Source organism: Octopus bimaculoides, chromosome 1 (assembly GCF_046866305.1).
Source record: "Octopus bimaculoides isolate indiv1 chromosome 1, ASM4686630v1, whole genome shotgun sequence".
In the NCBI taxonomy this organism is placed as follows: Eukaryota; Metazoa; Mollusca; class Cephalopoda; order Octopoda; family Octopodidae; genus Octopus; species Octopus bimaculoides.
In genome coordinates, this window is record NC_142928.1 from 193165862 (window position 1) to 193189023 (window position 23162).

General features: G+C 35.1%; 1 protein-coding gene across 2 annotated transcripts in view; it reads right to left on the reverse strand.

Moving 5' to 3' along the window:
- Window positions 1-23162, reverse strand: part of LOC106877594 (alpha-catulin) — a 338021-nt gene that overhangs the window by 65862 nt on the left and 248997 nt on the right. For both annotated transcript variants that reach the window (XM_052973445.2, XM_052973451.2), the window contains exons 5-6: window positions 13140-13229; window positions 11619-11828 (exon numbers count right to left, since the gene is read on the reverse strand). In XM_052973445.2, the coding sequence (XP_052829405.1) occupies window positions 11619-11828; window positions 13140-13229 (300 nt within the window). The remainder of the gene's footprint in view (window positions 1-11618; window positions 11829-13139; window positions 13230-23162) is intronic.

The following is a 23162-nucleotide window of genomic DNA, read 5'->3' on the forward strand; positions in this document are numbered from 1 at the left end:
TAACATAAATTCTCTTAAACAACTGTCACTAAATCTACCTCAATACAAAATTTTAATCCAGATGAATAACACAACGTTACTTGATGTTACACAATGCTAAACCTGCTAGAAATAACTGTCAAATCTCCCTCAAATCACACTATGCCACCTTTGAAAGGAGGACACCTGTAGTCTAAGACACATAATGTTTTCAAGGAAAATATGACATGTTCATGGCTGGAATGCCTTTGATCATAGACCTGCTTGACCAGGACTGGCTTGCAGTTAATATCTTATTAGAGGAAACATTTAGAAAGTGATGATAGGTTGTCAATATGGAAGTTAAAGATAATTTGAGAATGGGGGATGAGAAGTTTCAGATTTTGGCTTTGCAAAGAGAATGAAGTCAGAAGAAAAAAGTGGTGGTGTAGATTAAGTAAAATTAGAAAGGAACTGAAGATGAAGGTTGTGAAGTGAGGTGAGAGGGATGGCCTAAAAGAAAGGGTGAAAAGTTAGAAGTGAAAGGTGAACAAAGCAAAAAAGAGATATAGTGAGAAGAGCAAGTGCTTGAAATAAAGATAAATAGAAAGAAAAGATGAAGTGTGAAAGGAAGGGGTAGGGGAAACTAAGGGAGACAAAGAACAGTAACTATTCATAGGGGAACCTACAAAGGGAGCCTCCAATTTACTAAAAATACCAGCCTTCAAATCATAGTCTACTAAGACACATTTGACAATGTAGTCCATGATATATAAAGTCAGTCAGACATCTGGACAACAGTCTTTTGTCAGTTCTGTTTTAAGATCATTATTTTCCTTGCTGGTATGGTTCATATGGAACTTGTTGGGGCAAATTTTCTACAGTTGGATGTTCTTTTTGTCACTAACCCCTATTGATTTTCCAAGTGAAGTAATTTTTTTGAAGCCAATGGTCTTCAATCAAAAGCTGAAGCTATAGGGAACTTTACACTTACCAGAGAATGTAAACAAAGCTATTGTTTATAGTCAAACCATGTTAATGAAGACATGGAATCAATCACACACACAAATACACACATGTAGGATTAGGGACTTCTCAGTTACCATCTATGAAACCCACTTATAAGGCATTGGTTGATATGAGATTATTAAAAAACATCCAAGGTGCCATACAGTGGGACTGAACCTAGAACCGTATGCTATGTAATAAACTTCATTACCACACATTTATGTCTCCACCTGAGACACATATGAGATGTTTATATACAAAGACAAAAGGATTATTGTTTGAACAGTTCTGATCACAAGTTTGTTTGATGAGAATTGACCTAGGGCTAAACAACAGCAATTATTTACAGATACACACATAAACAGATATATGCACATACTCACAAACCTGTACACAGAAACAGGCACAACTCAACCAGTTTATTTGTATAGAACAATGTTATTAATTTTGAATGAACAGAAAAGGAAAGAAGAGTGGATCAGCATTATGCTGACATGATTAAACCATTTCCAAATAGCTTTAATGTAATACTTTCTGGCCATAAAGACTTTTTTTTTCAGGCTGGCAATAACCAACACAAGAAATATGTTCTCGTATAAAAGTTAACTTTTCATGTTCATCAAATCATAATCTCAGTTAATGGAAGTCTATTATACATATTTTAGACAAACGTTTGTGTATTTAGCCAGTCAGTAGAATGTTTTGTCCAAGGTATTTTCCCATCAGTCATATTGCTTTAAAATATAATTTATTAAAATGAATTTAATTCTTTGAAATAGATAAAATATCTTAATTTTAATAAGAATATTACTGAAGTGGTGTTTTAAAGGGCAGTGAGGGGTTGAATGAGGAATGGCAGCAGTTACATAATCATTTTGTTAATAGAATCTTAGAAAAGATTATAGATACAAATGAGGCTGTGTGGCAAAGGAGTTTACTTCAGGTTCAGTCTAAGTGTGTGGCACTTTGGGCAAATATTTTCAACTATAGTCCTAAGCTAACCAAAGCATAGTGTGAATGGGTTTGGTTGATGAAAACTGAAAGAAGCTGTGTGTGTGTGCATGCATATATGCAAATATAGTTAGACAGATACATACATGTGTATATATGTATATATGTGTGTGTGTGTATATATTTTTGTGCCTCTTTTACTAGACAAAGTAATAGCTGTAAATAAGTATCATAAGCAATGTCATTTATTTTCAATATTCTACAAAACCTTGTTTGGCCATGAGGAAATATTATTTTGCTTGGAAACAGGTGAGGCTGGCGACAGGAAGAGCATTCAGCCATCAGAAATCTGATAATTCCACCTGACCCATGCAGGCATGGAAAAGTGGATGTGAAAACAATAATGATTATGATATGTATTATTATTTTTTTCTTCAGGCAATAAAATGTTTAGTTTGGTTATCTTGTAGAAAAAAATACTACCATAAACTGATTTCTAAACATAACATAAAAATTATAATTAATATTATGGTGAAAGTGGTGTTAAAAAAAAGAAACTACAAAGAAATAAAACTCTGGTAATGAATTGAGAATCTATGCACAGAGATGATAGATTGTTGGAATATAGGGCAGACATATTGATGGTAAGAACAAGGGGTGGCCAGGGGTGGGGGTATCTATTACAGCATACTATCATTGTAAAAAGAAAAAAATTTTAGATTAAAGAAAATATGAAAAAGGTAAATTTTATTTTAAATTGTTGATTGAAATCATTTCAAGAAATTTTAACAAAGCCATATCTAAAATATTGAAAATGATTCTGTAGAATCATTAAGAGGAAGAGGACAAGAATCAATAAATTTGTTCGAATGTGATTTTGGATGATTTAATTAGAGATGGAAACAGAAGATATAGGAAAATGGCATATTAATATGACAGTGAATATTATCTTGTCTTTAGTGATAACCATGAAATTACATCAGAGTTTCACAGAAGCATTTTATAGTTTCACCAATATCATATGCAGACCATTGTTAGAAATAAATCTAGAAAGAATCCAAAGTTGTGAATAAGAAGAAAAAAAAAGGAAAGACAACAGAAAAATAGTGTTTAAACATCGTAACAAATTACCGAAGATACTTAATGACAATGTAACGGTGGAGGAGTGAAAACCAGAGAAAATTGATAATGGAGATAGTTTAGAATGACAACAATTATTATTATGAACTAGCTAGAATATTGTAATAAATATAGCATACAATATTAGATGTAGAATTATAATTGCATGATGAAAGGAAGGAAAGAAGAATGTTAAGTTCTTGATAATAATTATAAATGGGAATGATTTATTTTGACAAGATTAAATTATAAAGGACACAGATTAAAATCAACCCATCTCAATTCTCACCAGATATTACTGATACTTATATTTCTTTCATCTGGATCAAATACCAAAGCTGACCCGGGCAGAATGTCATCTCAAACTAATCAGATACTCAACTAAATATACTATCAAATGTAGAGGTTGACTCTACATTTCATACCATTTAATATTGGAGATGAATGTAAAGTTTTCTTTACTGTAATAATGTGTTATTAGAAAGAGACATATCTAAAGATGTTATTTATTACACATGAATAATTGAATTCTTCTGATTAGACACACAGTTTTAGATTTATTACAGAGAGGAAATGAAATAGTGATGTTCAGGTTAAATAAAACAGAGAAGCCAAATTGATCATATATTCATCTTCTGAAAACCTACCTCCACCACTCAACACTTGTAAATAATTAAGTCAGTCTTTTTCTAACATCTGTAAACTTTACTTCATAAATCACCTTCAGACCTTAATCTCTGATGATGCACTTCTCTCTTCTCCAATAACTTCAACATCAGAACACACATTACTACAATCCTGCCTCAACTCTCAAATAATAGCTTGTTTACATCTGCCTTCCAGCTTCCCTTTGTGCTTTGCTATATTGCTTGCCTTCAATAATATCAAACTATAACTTTCTCCCAGGCCATAGAGCCTTAGCAATTATTTAAGACAAACAGTTCACAAGTTAATGATAATCTAGTGAAATGTAATGAAGCTGCTGACCTCCTTGCTATGGTTAACAACCAATGGTGAAAGAGGATTGTGTGAACATCTTTTATGATGTTTACCTTTTATGGAAATGGAAGAAGATGTTGAAGGTGAGCAGAACAATTATTAAATTTGAACACTTCTGACTTAAAACTGATAGCTCCAACAACTCCAGCTTGGAAACTATCATTTGGGAAAAATATATTTACAGACAATAATCCCTAACCCAGAATTAATTGTGTGTGTGCATGCATGTGCATGCCCCTGTGCACACATGTGCTGGGAAGGTGAAATAGTGGGCATGTATACAAAAGCTAAAATAATTCTAGATCTGGGAATTAAATTGAAGATTTATATAATTTATTATCCATATATAATAATAACCAATGTAAATGTTGGTGGGTTGATTTCTCCAGTCCCATTTTACATCATACAGAGAGGAGGAGAGAGTAAAAGAGAGAAACAGAGTTAACAAGAGGTGCAAGATAAGTGCACATACTAGGCTTGGTGGTAAACAATGAGTAAATGAACATTCATTTGCTCAATGTTTGTCATCAAGCCTAGTAAGTACATTCACCCTGCAACTCTCATATTAACTCTCTTTCAAAACACTCACTTCACTTTTAATTAAGTCACTAAAGCAATAAAAACTAACAACAACTTAGCAAGAGCCTTCCAAGCATTTAAAGTAATATATCTTATGTGTACTCTAACAGCTAACTATGACTGAATGTTACATATGAAGTCTACGTTCCCTGTGATTGCACCCAAAGTTTAAAATATATGAAATTTCTATATACGCTTTTTCTGCTTATTATGTAGCACTACTTTCCTGATGGCAGTACAATCCTTTTGCGTTTCTTGCAACTATAGCTTACAAGATTTACTTGTGAGACCTGAGCCTTGATGTACATCCACCTGCAAACTAAATTTCTTGATGAACTTAACTCATTTGGCTAATGGCATCATGTTACCTTCCACCTGGCTGGAAACTTGCACCAGCAACATAAGTTCTGTGACTCCCCTGCATATTGTCTCGTACCTCATCTCCAGTTGTCTCTGTGTTATAAGTCCCAATCTACTCCTTCCTCCTGTCAAATGCATCAAATAGTATTTTTTTGAACCAATGACTGGTCAAAGGCTTTCTAGGCTTCCATATCTTCTGCAGGTTGTCTTGTGTCTCTGGGTCAAAATTAGTTCAGGTCCTGGAGTGGCTGTGCAGTAAGTAGCTTGCTTACCAACCACATGGTTCCAGGTTCAGTCCCACTGTGTGGTACCTTGGGCAAGTGTCTTATACTAAAGCCTTGGTCCGACCAAAGCCTTTTTAGTGGATTTGGTAGACGGAACTGAAAGAAGCCCATCATGTGTATGTCTCTCTCTCTCTCTCTCTCTCCTCTCTCTCTCTCTCTCTCTCTCTCTCTATATATATATATATATATATATATATATATATATATATATATATATATATATATGTTTGTGTGTCTGTGCTTGTCCCCCCAACATTGCTTGATAACCAGTGCTGGTATGTTTACACCCCCGTCACCTAGTGGTCAGGCAAGAGAGACCGATAGAATAAGTCCTGGGGGCGATTTGCTCGACTAAAGGTGGTGCCCCAACATGGCCGAAATCAAATGACTGAAACAAATAAAAGAATAAAAGGATATCCATAGTACAACATGTCCCTTAAAACTGTTGACCTGGATAATGAAGTTGCTGCCATGTTGTCAGTAAGTAACCCAAGTTTAATTACTGTATCTATCCATCCCTCTGCTAACAATATACCTACCCCACACACCATATCACTGTTACACATCCACAATAATGTTTACCTTTGTTCCTTGGCCTGAGGCTCCTCTCTATTTGGCCTCTTGTTTACAGCACACATCTATTCACCTGCATTCCAACTCCTCTGAATCTCTCCTCACCTACCTCTCACCATGCTGACACTGAAGCTGAGAGATTATTTATTAATGTGTTGCAAAATATACTAATGATCAGAGTTGTAAGAAGCCCTTGATAAACCCCATATTAAGTTCTGGTAAAGTAATGATTTTATTTGAGAACAATCCGCAAACACAACATAGCTTTGTATTTTACTACAACCATTATTAAATAAGTTAATCAAATATCTTTCATTCGTTATTTTTAACTAAAAAGTAATGGTGAAGACCACAGTTCATTTGCAAGAATTGACTGGTAAAGTCTGTTGAGGAAAAGTTTCTCAATATAAATATTGCAGATCTATGAATGAAGGAGAGAAATGTTGGGGAGGGGACAGAATCAGAATTAATAAATAGCTTAGGAAAGCTTAGAAGGATTATTGCTGAAGATTACATGCTGAATGTTTCTATCAATGAGCGACAGGATTACTGTTGTCAAAACAGATATCAAAGCCAGCATATATCTACATTGTACACCAAGTTAAAACAACAGTGTAAAACTACTACATATAACATCAGGTTTCAAAGCCAGTACAAATCATATAAAAAAAAAAGTGTGTGTGTGTGTGTGTGTGTGTGTGTGTGTGTGTGTGTGTGTGTGTGTGTGTGTGTGTGTGTGTGTGTGTGTGTGTGTGTGTGTGTGTGTGTGTGTGTGTGTGTGTGTGTGTGTGTGTGCGCGCATGCGTGCGTGTGCACTAATGTAATTTAGTTTTTCTAGTAGAAATATGAAACTGCTGTAATGAATAAACCTTTCATACTTTGAAACATAGAAAACAAAATTTGACAGGGCAGTCATTCTTAATCACTTGCAAAAACAAGAAGGGCACAGATATTGATGAGTTGGAGTCTCCTTTAAATTGGAACAGTTAAAGAGATTATTTTGATATATTCAATATTGAACTCTCAGCTCATCACCATTATCATTTAATGTCCATCTTCCATGCTGGCATGAGTTGGGTGGTTTGACTGTATACAATTAACCTGAGGCTGTGTTGGGCTCTAATGTCTGCTTTGACAAAGCTTCTATGGTTGGATGCCCTTCTTAATGCCAGCCAGTACACAGAGTTTATTGGGTGCTTCATTTAGCATTGCAGCACAACCAGGGAAGTCACTAAGTAACTTGTCAGATCATGAGTGGCTGGATGTGTAAGAAGGTTCATGAGGGTGTGACGGGAGAGTGACAGATGGTAAAGATGAGGATAAAAGTTAATGATGAACAAGGATGAAGGCATGAACACTGGTCTCAGTTTGAGGGAATGTAAGGAAAATAGGAATGGATCATGGAGGGGATGGTAAGTGGTAATACATAAATAAAAGGGTGTGGAGAACAACAATATAATAAAACAGTAGATGAGAAAGAGGAAGGTAAGGTTAATTAAGCATCATTATTTCTTATATATATATATATATATATGTTCATTGTTGAACTATTTAGTATTCTATGTACACTTTCATCGTTGTGAATTATTTACATCACAACAAATGGTATTGCAAACAGTATCTGAATTGGTGCTATGTGATTCTGACTTTGCAGAACTATGGTTAAGAAGGTCTGTAACAACCTCAAGAACAAAAGTAAATTGGGAAATAATAATGAATCTGTTGGAGTGAATGAGATGATTACAGACTTATTTGTATTTATAGAAACAACTATAAGATTCATTGGGGACTTCATAGGAAGAACTGAAGTTGAGAAATATGTCATTCAATGCACGTGAACTTCATGAAACAGTTGCATATTTCCAACTATTACACTGTATATATATATATATATATATATATAACATCAGTGTTTTAACATTCACAACTGAAACTTCAATACAGGGTATACAAAATTGAAAGATTGATATAGAGTATATCTGTGAGTTAGGGGACATTCCAACTGTAGATTGCTTTCTTTTCATGAGTGTCTACCACTGACTGTCTTGTCACATCATTTGTTTCCTACATATTGGAATACGAAGAGGGGTCATTCATACCAGTAGTTCTGTATTTCTATGGTGGTTTGAAAGAGAACCCAGATTTATTGTATTAATACAAATGAGACTCACTGAAGCCATCCCATAATCCAAGAATGTGGAAATAATTATAGATGGAAAACATGTCACTCGATGCACATGTGAACTTCATGTGGCAAAAGTTTAATTATTTCAAACTATAACTCTATACAAAACATCAGTGTTTTCACATGAAAGGACTTAATACACTACGTAGGCAACTTAAATAATACTTCTAAGGATCTTTTCACACAATTACAAGAGATATTGCATTCCAACAGAGTGCAGATTTCTTATGAAGTAGAGCCTAAAACTGTTGATGTCTAACATGTAACCACTTTTCCCTGGATTATTGCTTAGTTATACTATTTCCTCATACCAAAAGGCAACAAAGTCCTACATTGATGCGATCTAAGATTCATATGCCATTGCCCATGTCTTATTCCTTAGATGAGCATATGTGGTATAAAATCATTATGATCCAACACCAGAAATTACAAAGATTGTGATACTAACTGGAATGAACACTGCTCTCATTATAAAGCATAGGGTGGGATTTGGTGTATAAAAAGTTTGGCTCCTGTACATCAAATCAAACTTATAGATCAACTGCTTACAATAAGTGATGGTAACTCAGTTTGCGAAACACATATGTTAACAAACAGGGTCAAGCATATAGAAAAAGGGACCTAAGTTGTATTCAATCCACCCAGGATAGGTTTCAGAGGGATGTGAAGATATTAGTATTATAATAGAAACATGAAACTATTGCTATGAATAAACTCCTGAAAGGCTGGACTGTTGATGGCAAATAGTTATGAAGACAAGAAGGCCTACAACTCCACGAGTAAGAGGATCCCTTCGCTTGTTAAATAGGCCTTTTTCATATGCACTGCATATATGCATACCTTCAGTTATGTGTCATTGTTTCTTGTTATATAAATACACATTGTTGAAATATTGCTAAATCTAAATTCTTGTCTCTGTGAATCATTTACCCCATAACATATAGAAAATTACCCAGGATGAGACATTATGGTAATACACAGGAAACACCTGCCTATATCCAGCAAGTGATATCTATTTTGATTCTTCTCTATTGACAGCAGAAGACCATTAATCAGAACATATTCATTGCTTCACTCAACAATCATCAGTCAAAAATGTAATATTCCTGTTACACTGCATAAATATCGGTATAATAGACATATTTAATTCTGTTTGATCCACTATTTCAATAGAACACAGTTCGTATAATAGATATTTGTAATTTATGATTCCAAATCAAAGCACAATAAAGATTAACTTCTATAAAGTTACCATTCCGTGATCAATGGTTTGTCATCTTGGAGATAACAATGGACCATCAGCTACAGTTTATAAAGAACCAACATTTACATGAGAATCACAACACAATTGAAGATATTTCTTCCTAAAATACAATGAAATCCAATATATGGTCATTAAAAAAAATATATAAAAATATATGCATCATAAATACCAAATACTGTCAAAAATAAATAAAAAATAAACAATATAAACTGCAGAAAGTTACATAAAGTAGTTTTATCCATGTTAGTGTTATAATGTCTAGCAACTATAATAATAATCGTTTCTAATTTTGGGACAAGAAATTTTGGAGAGAGGAGCAAGTTAATTTCATCAAGGTTATTACTAGATTGGTACTTATTGACTCTGAAAAGATGAAAAGCAAAATGGACTTTGGCAGTATTTGAACTTGGAACATAAAGAGCTAGAAGAAATGCTGCTTTGCATTTTGTGCACTAATGATTCTGCCAGCACACCACCATAATAATTCTTTCTGCTACTGACAAAAGTTATGAAATTTGAGGGAAAGAAGTTAGTCTGAAAGAATGAAAAGCTAAGTTGACCTCAGCAAGATTTGAACTCAGATCATAAAGAGCCATAACTTAAACACTACAAGGTAATCATTATATCATGCTGCCACCACCACCACCAATGTGACATTTGTATATAGTGCATAACTATTTAAGTAGGGGTATCTAATTGTTGCATTTTCATTATGCGGTGGCTAATGGCATCATCTTTGACCTCTTCTGGCTTCTCTCCAGCTTTTTAATGACATTTTCTATGTTGGCATCGTTAACTTGGATCTAATTGTTATTCTTTCCATTTAGCCTGGATTTCTCACAGCCGCCACACTTGTTACTTTCTGTCACCAGTTTTCAATGTTATCTTTAACATCCAACCATAATGTATGCTTAATCCATTCTCAACTTTCCTTCTACAAACAACACATTGCTTTAAACAATTGCAATTAGTCTGTTCTTAACCTCTCCAAAAAGAGATATTGCCATTTGTATGTAAGCCATTCTTAATTGCTTTTTAGTAATTGAAGGCTAAATTTGAGGACCCTATTCCAATGTCAAAATGTTATTTCTAATATCATGTGGCTGTAAAGGATTCATGTGTGTGTGTGTGTGTGTGTGTGTGTGTGTGTGTGTGTGTGTGTGTGTGCGCGCGTGCATACAGACATGCATATCCAAACACACACAAATACAGTATTGAAGGTTCTTAATAAAAGGGGGTGGAGAAGCATTTTGGGATATTATATATATATATATATATATATATATATGGAGAGAGAGAGAGAGAGAGAGTGAGAGAGTGAGCAAGCAAGGAAGGTTTAGAATATTTATTTTGAAAATGCATGTAAGAACTTGATAAAACTTACAAACTGATATGAAAACATTCAGTTTGAGATACAAGAGTGATAAAGTTATTTTCGCTGTGTGTAAAAGAAGGAATGAACATTCTCTAAATTTGATGCATGTCACATCAGTCAAATATTGGCAAGACTCAATTATCTTGTGGCAAGCAATTAATAACTGCGAGCAAGTTTTTTTCTTGACACATACTAAATAAATGTTTCCAGCTTGTGATTGGTTTTGATATTTAAACAGAAAGTAATAATAATAAAATAATTTGGTATGACCACAGGCCAGACAGAGTGACTGTCAGAGACTTACAAAATCCTGTGGGATTTCCCATTTCAAAGGGACCAGGTGTTTGGGCACAACAAACCAAACCTAGTGGTGGCAAACAAGGTGAATCACATGTGCTCTATAATTGATGTTGCATGTCCATTTGACCCAAGGATAGTTAGGAAGAAAGGCGAGGAAATAGGCAGATACAATCCTCTTAAATATGAGATAGTCCGACTGTGGAAGATGAAAAAGGTGAAAATAGTACCAACTATTGTAGGGGCCTCAGGAACAGTATCAAAAAATGGCAAGAGGAACATAAACCAGCTAATCATGCAAAATTCCAAGAGTTCCAACCAAACCCAAGTTATAATGATAAGATGAAGAAGAAGAAACAAAATAAAAGAAACAAGAAGGGAGAAGAAACAAGAAGGGAAAAAAGAAAGAAGAACCAACGACAAAAAAAAAAGGAAAAACATTGTGCTTTCAAAAACAACTAAGCTAATTCAATAGTTTTGATACTGAATTATGGAACTTGACAGGAAAAGCAAAATGATGAATAGTGTATAGAACTAAAATCAAGTTAATCTACATAAATATAATTAAGAATATACAAGTACATAACCAACTGTTAATTCATTATCTCATTAGAAACAGTGATGATAGAAAAGAGAAAGTTATAAAAACTGTTTTGAGCAACTTACATCAAAATCCTTCAGCACTCGGCTTGCTGTAGGCTGTGAAGTAGCTAAACCAATACCAGAGTCTCCATTGACTGTCGGAGAAAGGCTGTCACTAGACATTCCACCATTGGTAACTATTTGATGAACCATGTCGAGTGCCCGTCGCATTTGGGCAAACACACCAGCTCGGTTTTGCTTGGCAGAATGGCAGTCAGGATGGCGCAAGCATGTCTGCAAAGATTAATAAATACAGGTACTTTTATTTTTTGCTCCTATTATTCTTTCAATTACAGATTCTGCAACTTGTCAACATCATTACTATCATTTTACATCTGCTTTCCATATATATATATTCAGAGATACTACTCACCTAGATGGGTTGGTGAACCACATCTTGCCCAATTGTTTCATTTTGGGTTTGGTTTTTATGGCTAGATGCCCATCCTAACACCAACCACTTTACAGAATGTACTGAATGAATCTTTTCAAGACACCATCACTTGGGAGGTAGACATGTTCTTTACATATACAAAAGGAACCCCATGATCCCACATTTAAAAATAAATTCAGGTATTATTTTTGAAGATCCTCAGTTCGGAAAAACTACTGATGCACATTTGAATGAAAGCCTTTAACCTTTAAAACAGAAGGAATCGGAAACACTTTACAATGCTGTATGCCATTAATATCAAGAATATAGGCACAGATGTAGCTGTGTGATTCAGAAGCTGGTTTCGAAATCACATGGTTTCCAGTTCAGTCGCATAGCATGGCACCTTGGGCAAGTGTCTTCTACTATAGCCTCCAGTCAACCGAAGCCTTGTGAGTGGATCTGGTAGACAGAAAGTGAAAGAAACCCTCCATATGCATATATGTGTATGTGCATGCATTTGTGCATCTCCTTGACATCATGTAATAGTTGTAAATGAGTATCACTGTCATACAAGCAGTGTCATTCATTTCTAATATGCAAAAATATGTATGGCTATGGGGAAATATTACCTTGCTTAGAAACAGGTACGGGTTGGTGACAGGAAGGGCATCCAGTTATAGAAATTCTACATTAATAAACTTTGTTCAGTCCATACAAGCATGGAAAAAATTGACCTTAAAACAATAATAATGATGAATTCTGAAGTTTTTAATTCCATACATGGATGGATCAAGCAGTTCTGGTATTGTTTTGATAATCAAAAAGCTAATGAAATCTAAGAATTAAACCAAATATCATTTCCTTACTAGCTGCAAAGATCTGTGAATTGCAGCTGGGTTAGAATATAGTTGTGTCACAAAGGAACCAACTAGAAAAAGCTTAATATCATCAGAGATAAATGTTCCATTCAACTATTCCTACTTGATATGATGGATTCTTTATTTGGGTTTCATTTTCTAAAATCAATACACTTTCAATAAGTTTGTCCAATATTGTCCTGAGGAGGTTTAAGTTTCTACATACATCAAAGACTAAAAGGAGACCCTGATCAATCCATGTTAATATCAAAGGATCTTCTTATTTCAAGTGACAGAAGGAATTCTAAATACCTTGGACGAAGTTAGCAGCATCATTGTCGCCTTTTCAAGTACTGCACGTGCTGCCCCCATTTGAGCACGCTGTTTATCACTCTTAAGATCCTGAAATTTTAAAATAAAGGGATTTAATTTCTCAGAAGTAATATTTAAATGAAGGGAAAATGTTTGACATAACAATCTCAAATCTTCTATATCCTTAATGTCACATATTATTATATACATTACACAAGCACATACACACAAATAAATGCATATACACAAATACGCATACATACAACTACACAGATACAAACACACATATACATATACACACATGTATACAAATAATTACATACATATACATACAAACACACCCATACGTACAACTTCATCTATGTTCATATGTATGACAAAGAATTGTGTTTTTATTTGCAGAGAAAAATTACTTCTGAAATAAAGCCAAAAAAATGTTGAATGGGGAAGTCATTTTTACAGCATTTTAGTTCCAGCAGATTAACAAACACAAGATGAAAAATTAAAAAAGAAAAAAAAGAAAAAAAATTTTCCACTGCAAATTCAAGTTTCAATCATCTTTCCTTGCCTCAATTCTATGTTGCACTCACTGAACTCTTCTCCAGAGTATCAAATAGATAGAGAGGCCATCAAGCTTTACAATAACAACAACAGTAATAATAATAATAATAGTAGTAATAATAATAACAGTAATAATAATAATAATAATAATAATAATAATGATGATGATGATGATAAATCAGTTCTATTTCCGTAGCTGAGATTTCAAATATGCAAACCATAAAATATGCTAAACTGAAATGTTGTGTAAACAATAATTCAAATTAATGTCGATGATGAAAGAGGAAAAGGAAAAAATAAAACAGCTGTTTGAGTGTTTATTTGCATTTATAGTACTTAATAACACTGTTTTCTGGTTATAACAATAACTAATAATTACTTAAACAATGTCTGCTTAATGTTACCAATTAATTAATGAGATTCTGCATCTTCTACTTTTAAAACTAGTAATAGGGTTATATAAGCAGAAATAAGATAAGAACATAAGGCCTATACATACATGTATGTGTAAGTGTGTATGTATGTATGTATGTATGTGTAAGCATATATATATATATATATATATATATATATATATATATAGGCACAGGCATGGCTGTGTGGTAAGAAGCTTGCTTCTCAACAACATGGTTCAGGATTCAGTCCCACTGCATGGCACCTTGGGCAAGTGTCTTCTACCTTAGCCTCGGGCCAACCAAATCCTTGTGAGTGGATTTTGTAGATGAAAACTGAAAGAAGCCCATTGCATATGTGCATGTGTATGTGTGTGTCTGTGTTTGTCCCCTATCACCACTTGACAGCCAAGGTCAACTAATTGAGCACTGGAGCCAATGTAATCAATTAATCCTCCCCTTTAAAATTGCTGGCCTTGTGCCGAAATTAGAAAGAATTATGACCATTAATAATTTGTTTTTAAGGTGGAAAACTGGGAGAATCCTTAGTACCTTGGACAAAATGCTTTGTAACATTTCTTCTGGTTTTTTACATTCTGAGTTCAAATCCCATCAAGGTCAAGTTTGTCATTCATCCTTTCAGGGTTGATAAAATAAGTACACGTTGAGCACTGGAAAGGGTGGGGGCAATATAATCAACATACTTCTCTCCTAAGTTTTCAATTTCTTTGGTATCAACTCTGCTATCATTGGCTAATTACAAAATCAATGATTCTACATTGTTCGTATACTCTCTCCTATTATTGTTATTGTTATTCTCCAACCTAGAGATCTTTTACGACCAGGTTCTGTGTCTCTGCCCACAGGAAGCATAACACCTTCTTCAGCACAAGCCATTCCAAGCACTGCATAATTTATTATCATTATTATTATTGAGTGAGAGAGCAGCACATGCCATCAAAGTGACACTGGGGTACAAATATACAAAGTCCAATGTACCCATCATGGCTACCCATTGATAAGAGGACACCAGGCACATGCATCACAACCATATGTGTGAGGCATTGTGATCTCATATCAAGACAAAGAGCACATGACCCTGCAAGTGGGGTCCAGTTAGAATTTTCTTCTGATCAGGTAGCTCATCCAACTCAAAAGATCCCTGAATAAAGTCCCAACTACTTCTGCTTGTGATCAGAGATGCACATTTTGTCAACCACCAAGAGACATGCTCAACTGATTAAGATCAAACAACTGACAAGCAATATCTGTGGTATTAAGCAGAATATTTGCTGCAGCCCATCTTTTGCACAAAGACAAAACATGTACATGATAACACTTCCAATCAGTTAAGATCAGAAGCCAAGAGAGCCACTGCCTGGTATTGCACCAGGGCATTATTATTATGATTATTATCATTATTATTATTATTATTATTATTATTATTATCATCATCATCATCACCATTATCCACATAGAAATTTATCATCTTCTAAACAGTGACTTGGATATTGGATTAATTGACGAGCAGTAGTCTTGTTGCTGATAGCTGATCAAATAGTTTCATAACTCCACAATCAGAATGAATATCACACTTTCTCTAAACACAACCAGATGTCAAAAACATTGATAAAAATTTCTCAGCTCCAGAAATAGGTGTTGTATTGTTATTATTAAAAATGCCTTTATCAAAAAGATAAAGACATCTCTCTCTATTTTAAATCAAAGAAATTTGATTCATCATCATCATCAACGTTTAATGTCCATTTTCCATGCTGGCATGGGTTGGATGGTTTGACTGAGGACTGGCAAGCCAGACGGCTGTGCCAGGCTCTAATCTGATCTGGCAGGGTTTCTACAGCTGGATGCCCTTCCTAACGCCAACCACTCCAAGAATGTAGTGGGTGCTTTTTACATACCACCAGCACGAGGGCCAGTCAGGCAGCATGGCATCGACCACGCTTGAATCATTCTTTATACGTGCTACCGGCATGGGAGCCAGTCAGGCAGTACTGGTAATATATATATGTGCACATGTATGTGTATGAGTGTGTCTTTCTTTCTGTGTTTGTCCACCAACACCACTCCACAACTGGTGTTAAGTGTGTTTAGATTCCTGAAATCTAGCGGTTCAGCAAAAGAGGCCAACAGAATAAATACCAGGCTTAAAAATTAAGTTCATAGGTCAATTTGTGCACAGGTTCAATCCAGAACCTCAACTGGAGAAGCCCTGGTATGTTTTTACAAATTTCCACTGTATCTCAATGTACATATGCAAATGTAGATGTGAATATATATAAATACATGAATGTGTGTATATATATATGTGCGTGTGCATGCACATAATAAAGCGATCAGCTATTCACTATATATAATGCATACTAATGTTAATAATCAGCATTACTGATTAACAAAGGAACATTTCATATTTCTCCTACTTCCCAAGACTTAGATATATCTATTCAAGGTTACACACACACACGATAGAAGGCTACAGAAAAGAGTGGAGGGGGTTCAAGTAGTAAAAGTAATAATAAAAATGGTACAGTTGACATGGGGGAGGTCAAGAGAGCAGGATGACATGGTTGGATAGTTTGCAAATAGGCATAATTCATAGGATGAGGGGATGAATCACTAATGTGTACAGAGAGCACAATACACAGCACTTCCAAAATTTAGTTTCATTAACTGTTGATTTTGGAGAAAGCATTTGACGGTAATCTGGTGAGCACTGAAGAAACTAGAAGTAGAGGAACGGCTTGTGCAAGGCAGTTCAAGTTATGTACAAGGGTGAAGCAAGTAAAGTGAGAGTTAACCATGACTTCAGTGATGAATTTGATGTGAAGGTCGGAGTTCATCAAGATTCAGTCCTCAGTCCTCCCCTATTCATCATAGTCCTACAAGACACCACAGAAGGGTTTAACCCTTTAGCATTCAGATTACTTTGTCAAATGCAATGCTTATTTATTCACATTGTTTTGAATCAAATTATGCATTATCTCATAGCTTCAAGATTTCAATGGTGTAATTGTTTATGTTTAGAATGACATTGTATGACAGGTGTGAAAGGTTGGATCTAGTCAGTTTGAACATAAAACAAGAAGAATATATTGGGCTGGGTATGGTTGGTTTAAATGCTAAAGTGTTAAGTCTGGCTATCCACAGGAACTCCTATATTCTTATGATCTAGTTCTCATGGGGTAATTAGTGAAAGAAATTCCAGGCATGGAAACAAAAACTGGAATTGAGAGGCCTGAACCAAGCAAAGAGAAATATTTTAGTAAATAGGAAAGAAGACAGGGCCCTGGTACCTTCAGGGAAATGGCCTTGCTTGATATGCAGAAAAGGAGTAGATATAAATTCCATATACTGTATTCGATGTTAGCTATGAACACACAAGAGATTCCCCATCCAAAAACATAAATTTCATATGAGGTATATGCAAGGAGCAGTTTGTACAAGCACACCAGAAACTGAGACTCTTAAATGCTCAGGTTGTACAGGGATTTAAACGGACAGACTGTATGGTGTTTGTGTTAGAACTATAATACTTCATGGTAGTGAATGGGCAGGGGACTTGAGAAGACTAGAAAGAAATGAAGCAAGCATGCTTCATTGGATGTGCAATGTGCGTGTGAAAAACTAGGCATAAGAGGAATCAAATGTGTGCAAGAAAGAAGGCTGCACTAGTATGGACATATGATGTGTATAGAGGAGGATAAATGTATAAAGATGTGCCAATTGCTAAATGTGACCAGAACCTGCAAAAGAGGGAGGCCCAGGAAGACATGAGATTAAATGATTAAAGCTGACCTAGGATGCCTGATGGCAGAGATGACAAAGGACTGGGATCTCTGGTGATATAAGGTTCACAAAAGGACTCCTCACTGCGCTGGGATAGGATGGTCAGGGTTGATCATGGGTTTACTTAAACAAGGATGACTTGAGGCTGAGCAACAACAACTGACCCTTACTATTAGATTAACTTTAAACCAATGATTTGACAGAGTTGTCAAAAGGTTGAACAAAATACCTTGTGGCATTTACTCTAGCACCTTGAGTTACAAGATCTAACTGGGGTCAACCTTACTCTTCATTCTCCTGGAGTAGATAAGGTATCATTCGAGGGTAGCTGACTGGCAGAAACAATAGAGCAACAAACAAGATCTTTTGTGAAATTGATCTGGCTTTTTACATTCTAAGGTCAAATCCTACTGGGACCTATATGAGCAGCAGACTCAGTCCATCATCCAGTTTAACACCACCACCTTGGGTGCCTTTAGCAAAGTCCAAGCATTCAGGTCAGGTCTCTTCTTTGTTCCTTCCTACCAGTTTTCAAAACCCCGTGAAAGGCTAGAAGCTTCCCTCCTGATTAAAAGATTTGAAAATCAACAACAATCCTTAAGACTCTATTAATTTCAATTTAAGCTTACTTGAATATTACCGAGTATTTTGTTAAAATAACCCTTACTATCAAGTAGGGAATGTGATTAAAAATTAAAAAAAAGAAACACTAAAACAAAATCTAATATGACAAAATGGTTTCAAGAACATTGTAAGACCAATATTTAGTGTACAGATTTACACCAAATATATTTTCACCATTTTATTAAGAACTATAGTAGAATATTATTTCTTAGTTATTATTTCTTATTATTTGACAATATTTCCTTTTACCAACGTCAGTTTGGTTCCCATGGTTTCAGGTATGTTGCTTGTTGACAATGTTATGTCTGTTAGTTGAATAAACTACTGGATATCAGGTTTTTTAAAATTTATTTATTACACATGGTGTATAATAACTACATTAATATTACGTTTTTGGCTTAAGCAACAGCATGGCTGCAAAGTTAATTTCCTTCCTAACTACCTAATCACACAGCAAGCAGCAAGGGCAATTGTCTCCTATAACAGCCACACCCCAACAATTCTCTCTCTCTCTCTCTCTCTCTCTCTCTCTCTCTCTCTCTCTCTCTCTCTCTCTCTATATATATATATATATATATGATCCCAGGACTGAGGTGTAAGAAGAAAGTTAGCTTCAAGCAATCCATAGTAAATATTAAAAATAACAACTTTTAGAGATAATGAGACAGAAGGTTGTGGATTTTTTTTTCCTATTGAAGTATGATAAATTGAAAAAGGTTCTTTTTATATTTCACGGTAGGGGACCAGGGTTGCCAGGTGTGCAAATAACAATACAAAAGTTAATGAATGGAGTAAATAAGATGCAGCCTATATATGTTTCATAGCGAGCGGCACCTCGGAAGTGGTAAATATCCAAGCGAAGTGTATCCCGCAGGCTACTCTTCAGGCCAAGGCTATCTTGATTAAATGAAAATTTACATCATTGCAAGGAGGTACATGTTAACACATGGAAGATTCAATCAGAATATATATAAATGGGGGTGGGGCTTTCTTGTTGTAGCTGACAGATAAGGATTCAGCAAGTTTTTTGCTGAACATAACTGCATAAATGGTTTATTTGTAGTGACCAAATGTTTGTGCTTTACTTAATAGCTCATTACCTGGACAGGTGCACAGTGTACACAGATGCTGGAGTCATGTGAAATTAAGTGTTTTGCTAAAAAACACAAGCACAGCACAACCTGAGAAATGAAATTATGATCTTGCAATTACGAGTCCAACTTCTTAACCACTAGGTCCATGCCCCACCCAATGTATGTGTATCATCATCATCATCATTTAATGTCCACTCTCCATGCTGGCAAGGGTTAGATGGTTTGACTAGAGCTGATGAGCCGGAGAGCTGTACCAGGTTCCCCATCTGATTTGGCATGGTTTCTACAGCTGGATGTCCTTCCTAACACCAACAACTCCAGAAGTGTAATGGGTGCTTTTACATGCCACTGGCAACAACTACAACAATTCATGGGTGGGTACCATTTACATGGCACCAGCAGCAACCATGACTACGATTCATGGGTATCATTTGCATGGCACCTGCAATGACTACGGTTCACAGGTGCTAATTATATGGCATTGCCAATGACCATGATTCCTAGGTGCCAATGTGTGTGTGTGTGTGTGTGTGTGTGTGTGTGTGTGTGTGTGTGTGTGTGTGTCCCCTTGTTCTGGTATCACCTGGTGTTTTGTTAATGAGTGTCCCCATCATACAAATGACATCATTCATTTCCGGTCTTCTATGAAAATATGTCTAGCCAGGGGAGGAAATATTACCTTGTTCAGCAACAAAGTGAGGGTTGGCGACAAAAAGGACAGCCAACCATAGAAAATCTGCCTCATTGGATCCCATCTGGGTCATGTAATCATGGAAAAGTGAACATTAGAGCAATGACAATGGTTGTATAAGAACTTGCTCAATATTTTTATGTGAACTAGATTAATGTTATTTAAAACATACACTGTATAAGAACCAAATTAATAGTATTTTTGCGTATAACAAACATTGTATAAGAACTAGATTAACATTTGCTTTACTTTGTAAGAATATTTCAAATTTCCACAAGTGATACACAATAACAGTTTTCCAGGTTTGATATTTATAACTGTTACCAACCAAATTATTCACAACTGACTTTTCAGTTAAAGGTCAATACTATTGTTTTAGCACAGTTTTCCATTTCTTTTTCCTTTTTTTTATTCTTGTCCAGAGTTGCAGAACATCAATATTTAATAATAATAAATAAATAAATAAATAAAGATAAAAACTGCCAATTTCCAAGCTTTCAGAATTACTTTCACTGGCATACAAAACACTTGAGAAATTTTTAAAAAATTATGCAACTGTTAATAATATTTTGTTTGAACGAAAAATTGAAATCTTTAAATAATTAAATTTATGAATTAAGACTAGAATAATACATCCCTTGGACAGCAATTATTTTTCTAATTATATTTGAAGACTGTCATTTGTAGCTTGTGGGACCCTCACAAACTAGAATGGTGCATGAGAAGTAATTACACTGAATAGAGTGATTCAGTAAAGTTTAAAAAGTTGCTGGAACATGTGGGAAGGAGTTTGTATTACAAAAGAGTTGCATGAAGGGTTATGTAATGTAGGATGTATCATCATTTAAAAGACCATGTTCAACGCTGCATGGGTGGATGGCTTCAATGAATTCTGTGCAACCCATGCCAGCATAGAAAAAAAGGACATTAAATGACGTTGATGATGATACTGATGACACTAGAAAGACCTGTACTATGAACAACACAGCACTGAAAGGTTAATTCTGAACATTTTGTTAATACAATAAGTTAAAAAGCCCAGTCCTGTAAATATTCTGTTACCAAAAAGAAATTAATGTAAACAATGTTAGTATGATTCTTGAGATGTCATGCTTTTCAAGATGTGCAGATGTACAATACAGTACTGTACAAGTAAAGGATTAAAATATTCATTATGTAAATCATATCAAACCCAATAAATGAATGAAGAGAGATTGAGAAATATACTTTCATACTTTTTGAGGATTTGAAATATTATTTTTAATTTAGCTAATTAATTATCTAAGGTAGTTAATAATGAACATTTTGAATTGCTACAGTGAGTTGTACAGGCAGAAAATTTGTAAATGTAATCTCTATTGTAGCTGAAAAAAAAAGCAAAAAGTGTTTTGCTTCTAAAATTAATTAAACTTCACAATGGGGAGACATAATATAAAAGAAAACGAACAATTTCTTAATTTTACAACACAAACGTGTGTATGTGTGTGCGTGCAAAATTTATATTTTGCCAAGTGCAAACATTTGATATAGATGTTGAGTAGAGTATTTATCATAATCAAAAGTTGACAGTCTACTCTGAGTTTCAACCTTGGCTAGGGTGTTTATGATTGACAACTTTCATATAATAAATACACACACTCATCATTTTAACACCCACTTTTCCATGCTCACATGGGTTGCCTGGAGCTCACTGAAGCAGATAGACTTCTATGGCTAGACAACCCTCTTGTTGCTGACCCTCACCTGTTTGTAGGTGAGGTAATATTTCCCCATGGCCAAATAGGTTTCCAAAGAAGACTGAAAACAAAGGATATAGCTGGTATGACAGGGGTAATTGTCCACAACTATTACATGATATCAAGATAAGGAGAAACAAACACACACACATGTGCATGCATGCACACACACCACACACTATAGGCTTCTGTTAGTTTCCATCTACAAAATTCATTTACAAATGCTTGTGTTGGTCCAGAACAATAATAAAGACCCTTGCCCAAAGTTCCACGTCTTAAGCACACAGCTGTACCTGTGCCTACATAAACTATTGTTAATTTGGCTTTAACTACAAATTTGAACTTTTTCAAGTTTGAAACAAGAAAAAGTGTTTTACTCTTTGACATTCTTCCTAATTTAAAAAATTTTTTTTACTTGTTTCAGTTATTTGACTGTGACCATGCTAGAGCACCACCTTAAAGGATTTAGTCAAACAAACTAACCTCAGCACTTATTTTCTTTTTAAGCTTGGTACTTTTTCTATCAGTCTCATTTTGCCAAATTGCTAAGTTATAAGGATGTAAAATATAACAATACCAGCAGTCAAATTGTGGTGGGAGATACATACAAATACACAAGACATATATACATATATATACGATGGGCTTCTTTCAGTTTCTGTCTACCAAATTTACTTGCAAAGCTTTGCTTGGTTCAGAACTATAGCATAAGACATTTGCCCAAGGTGTCACGCAGTGGGACTGAACCCAGAATCATGAGGCTGGGAAGCAAACTTATCACAAAGCCATGTCTGCACCTATGTTAACCATTTAACCAATAAATATTAATATTTGGAGATGTGTGTGTGTGTGTGTGTGTGTGTGTGTGTGTGTGTGCGTGTGTGTGTGCGTGTGTGTGTGTGTGCGATAGGACAAGTAAGCATTGAGCAAATAAATTTTTAGGTCTTATGGCATACCAACTTGCCCAAATCTGCAATACAAATCACTAGTCTTCTCAGACTTCGGTGTTGACCATGTGCGAAGTGTGTGTGTGCATGAATGGTGCTGAGTGAAAAACTGGGCTTCAGAGGAATCAGATGTGTGCAAGAAAGAAGGTTGTGCTGATATGGACATGTAATATT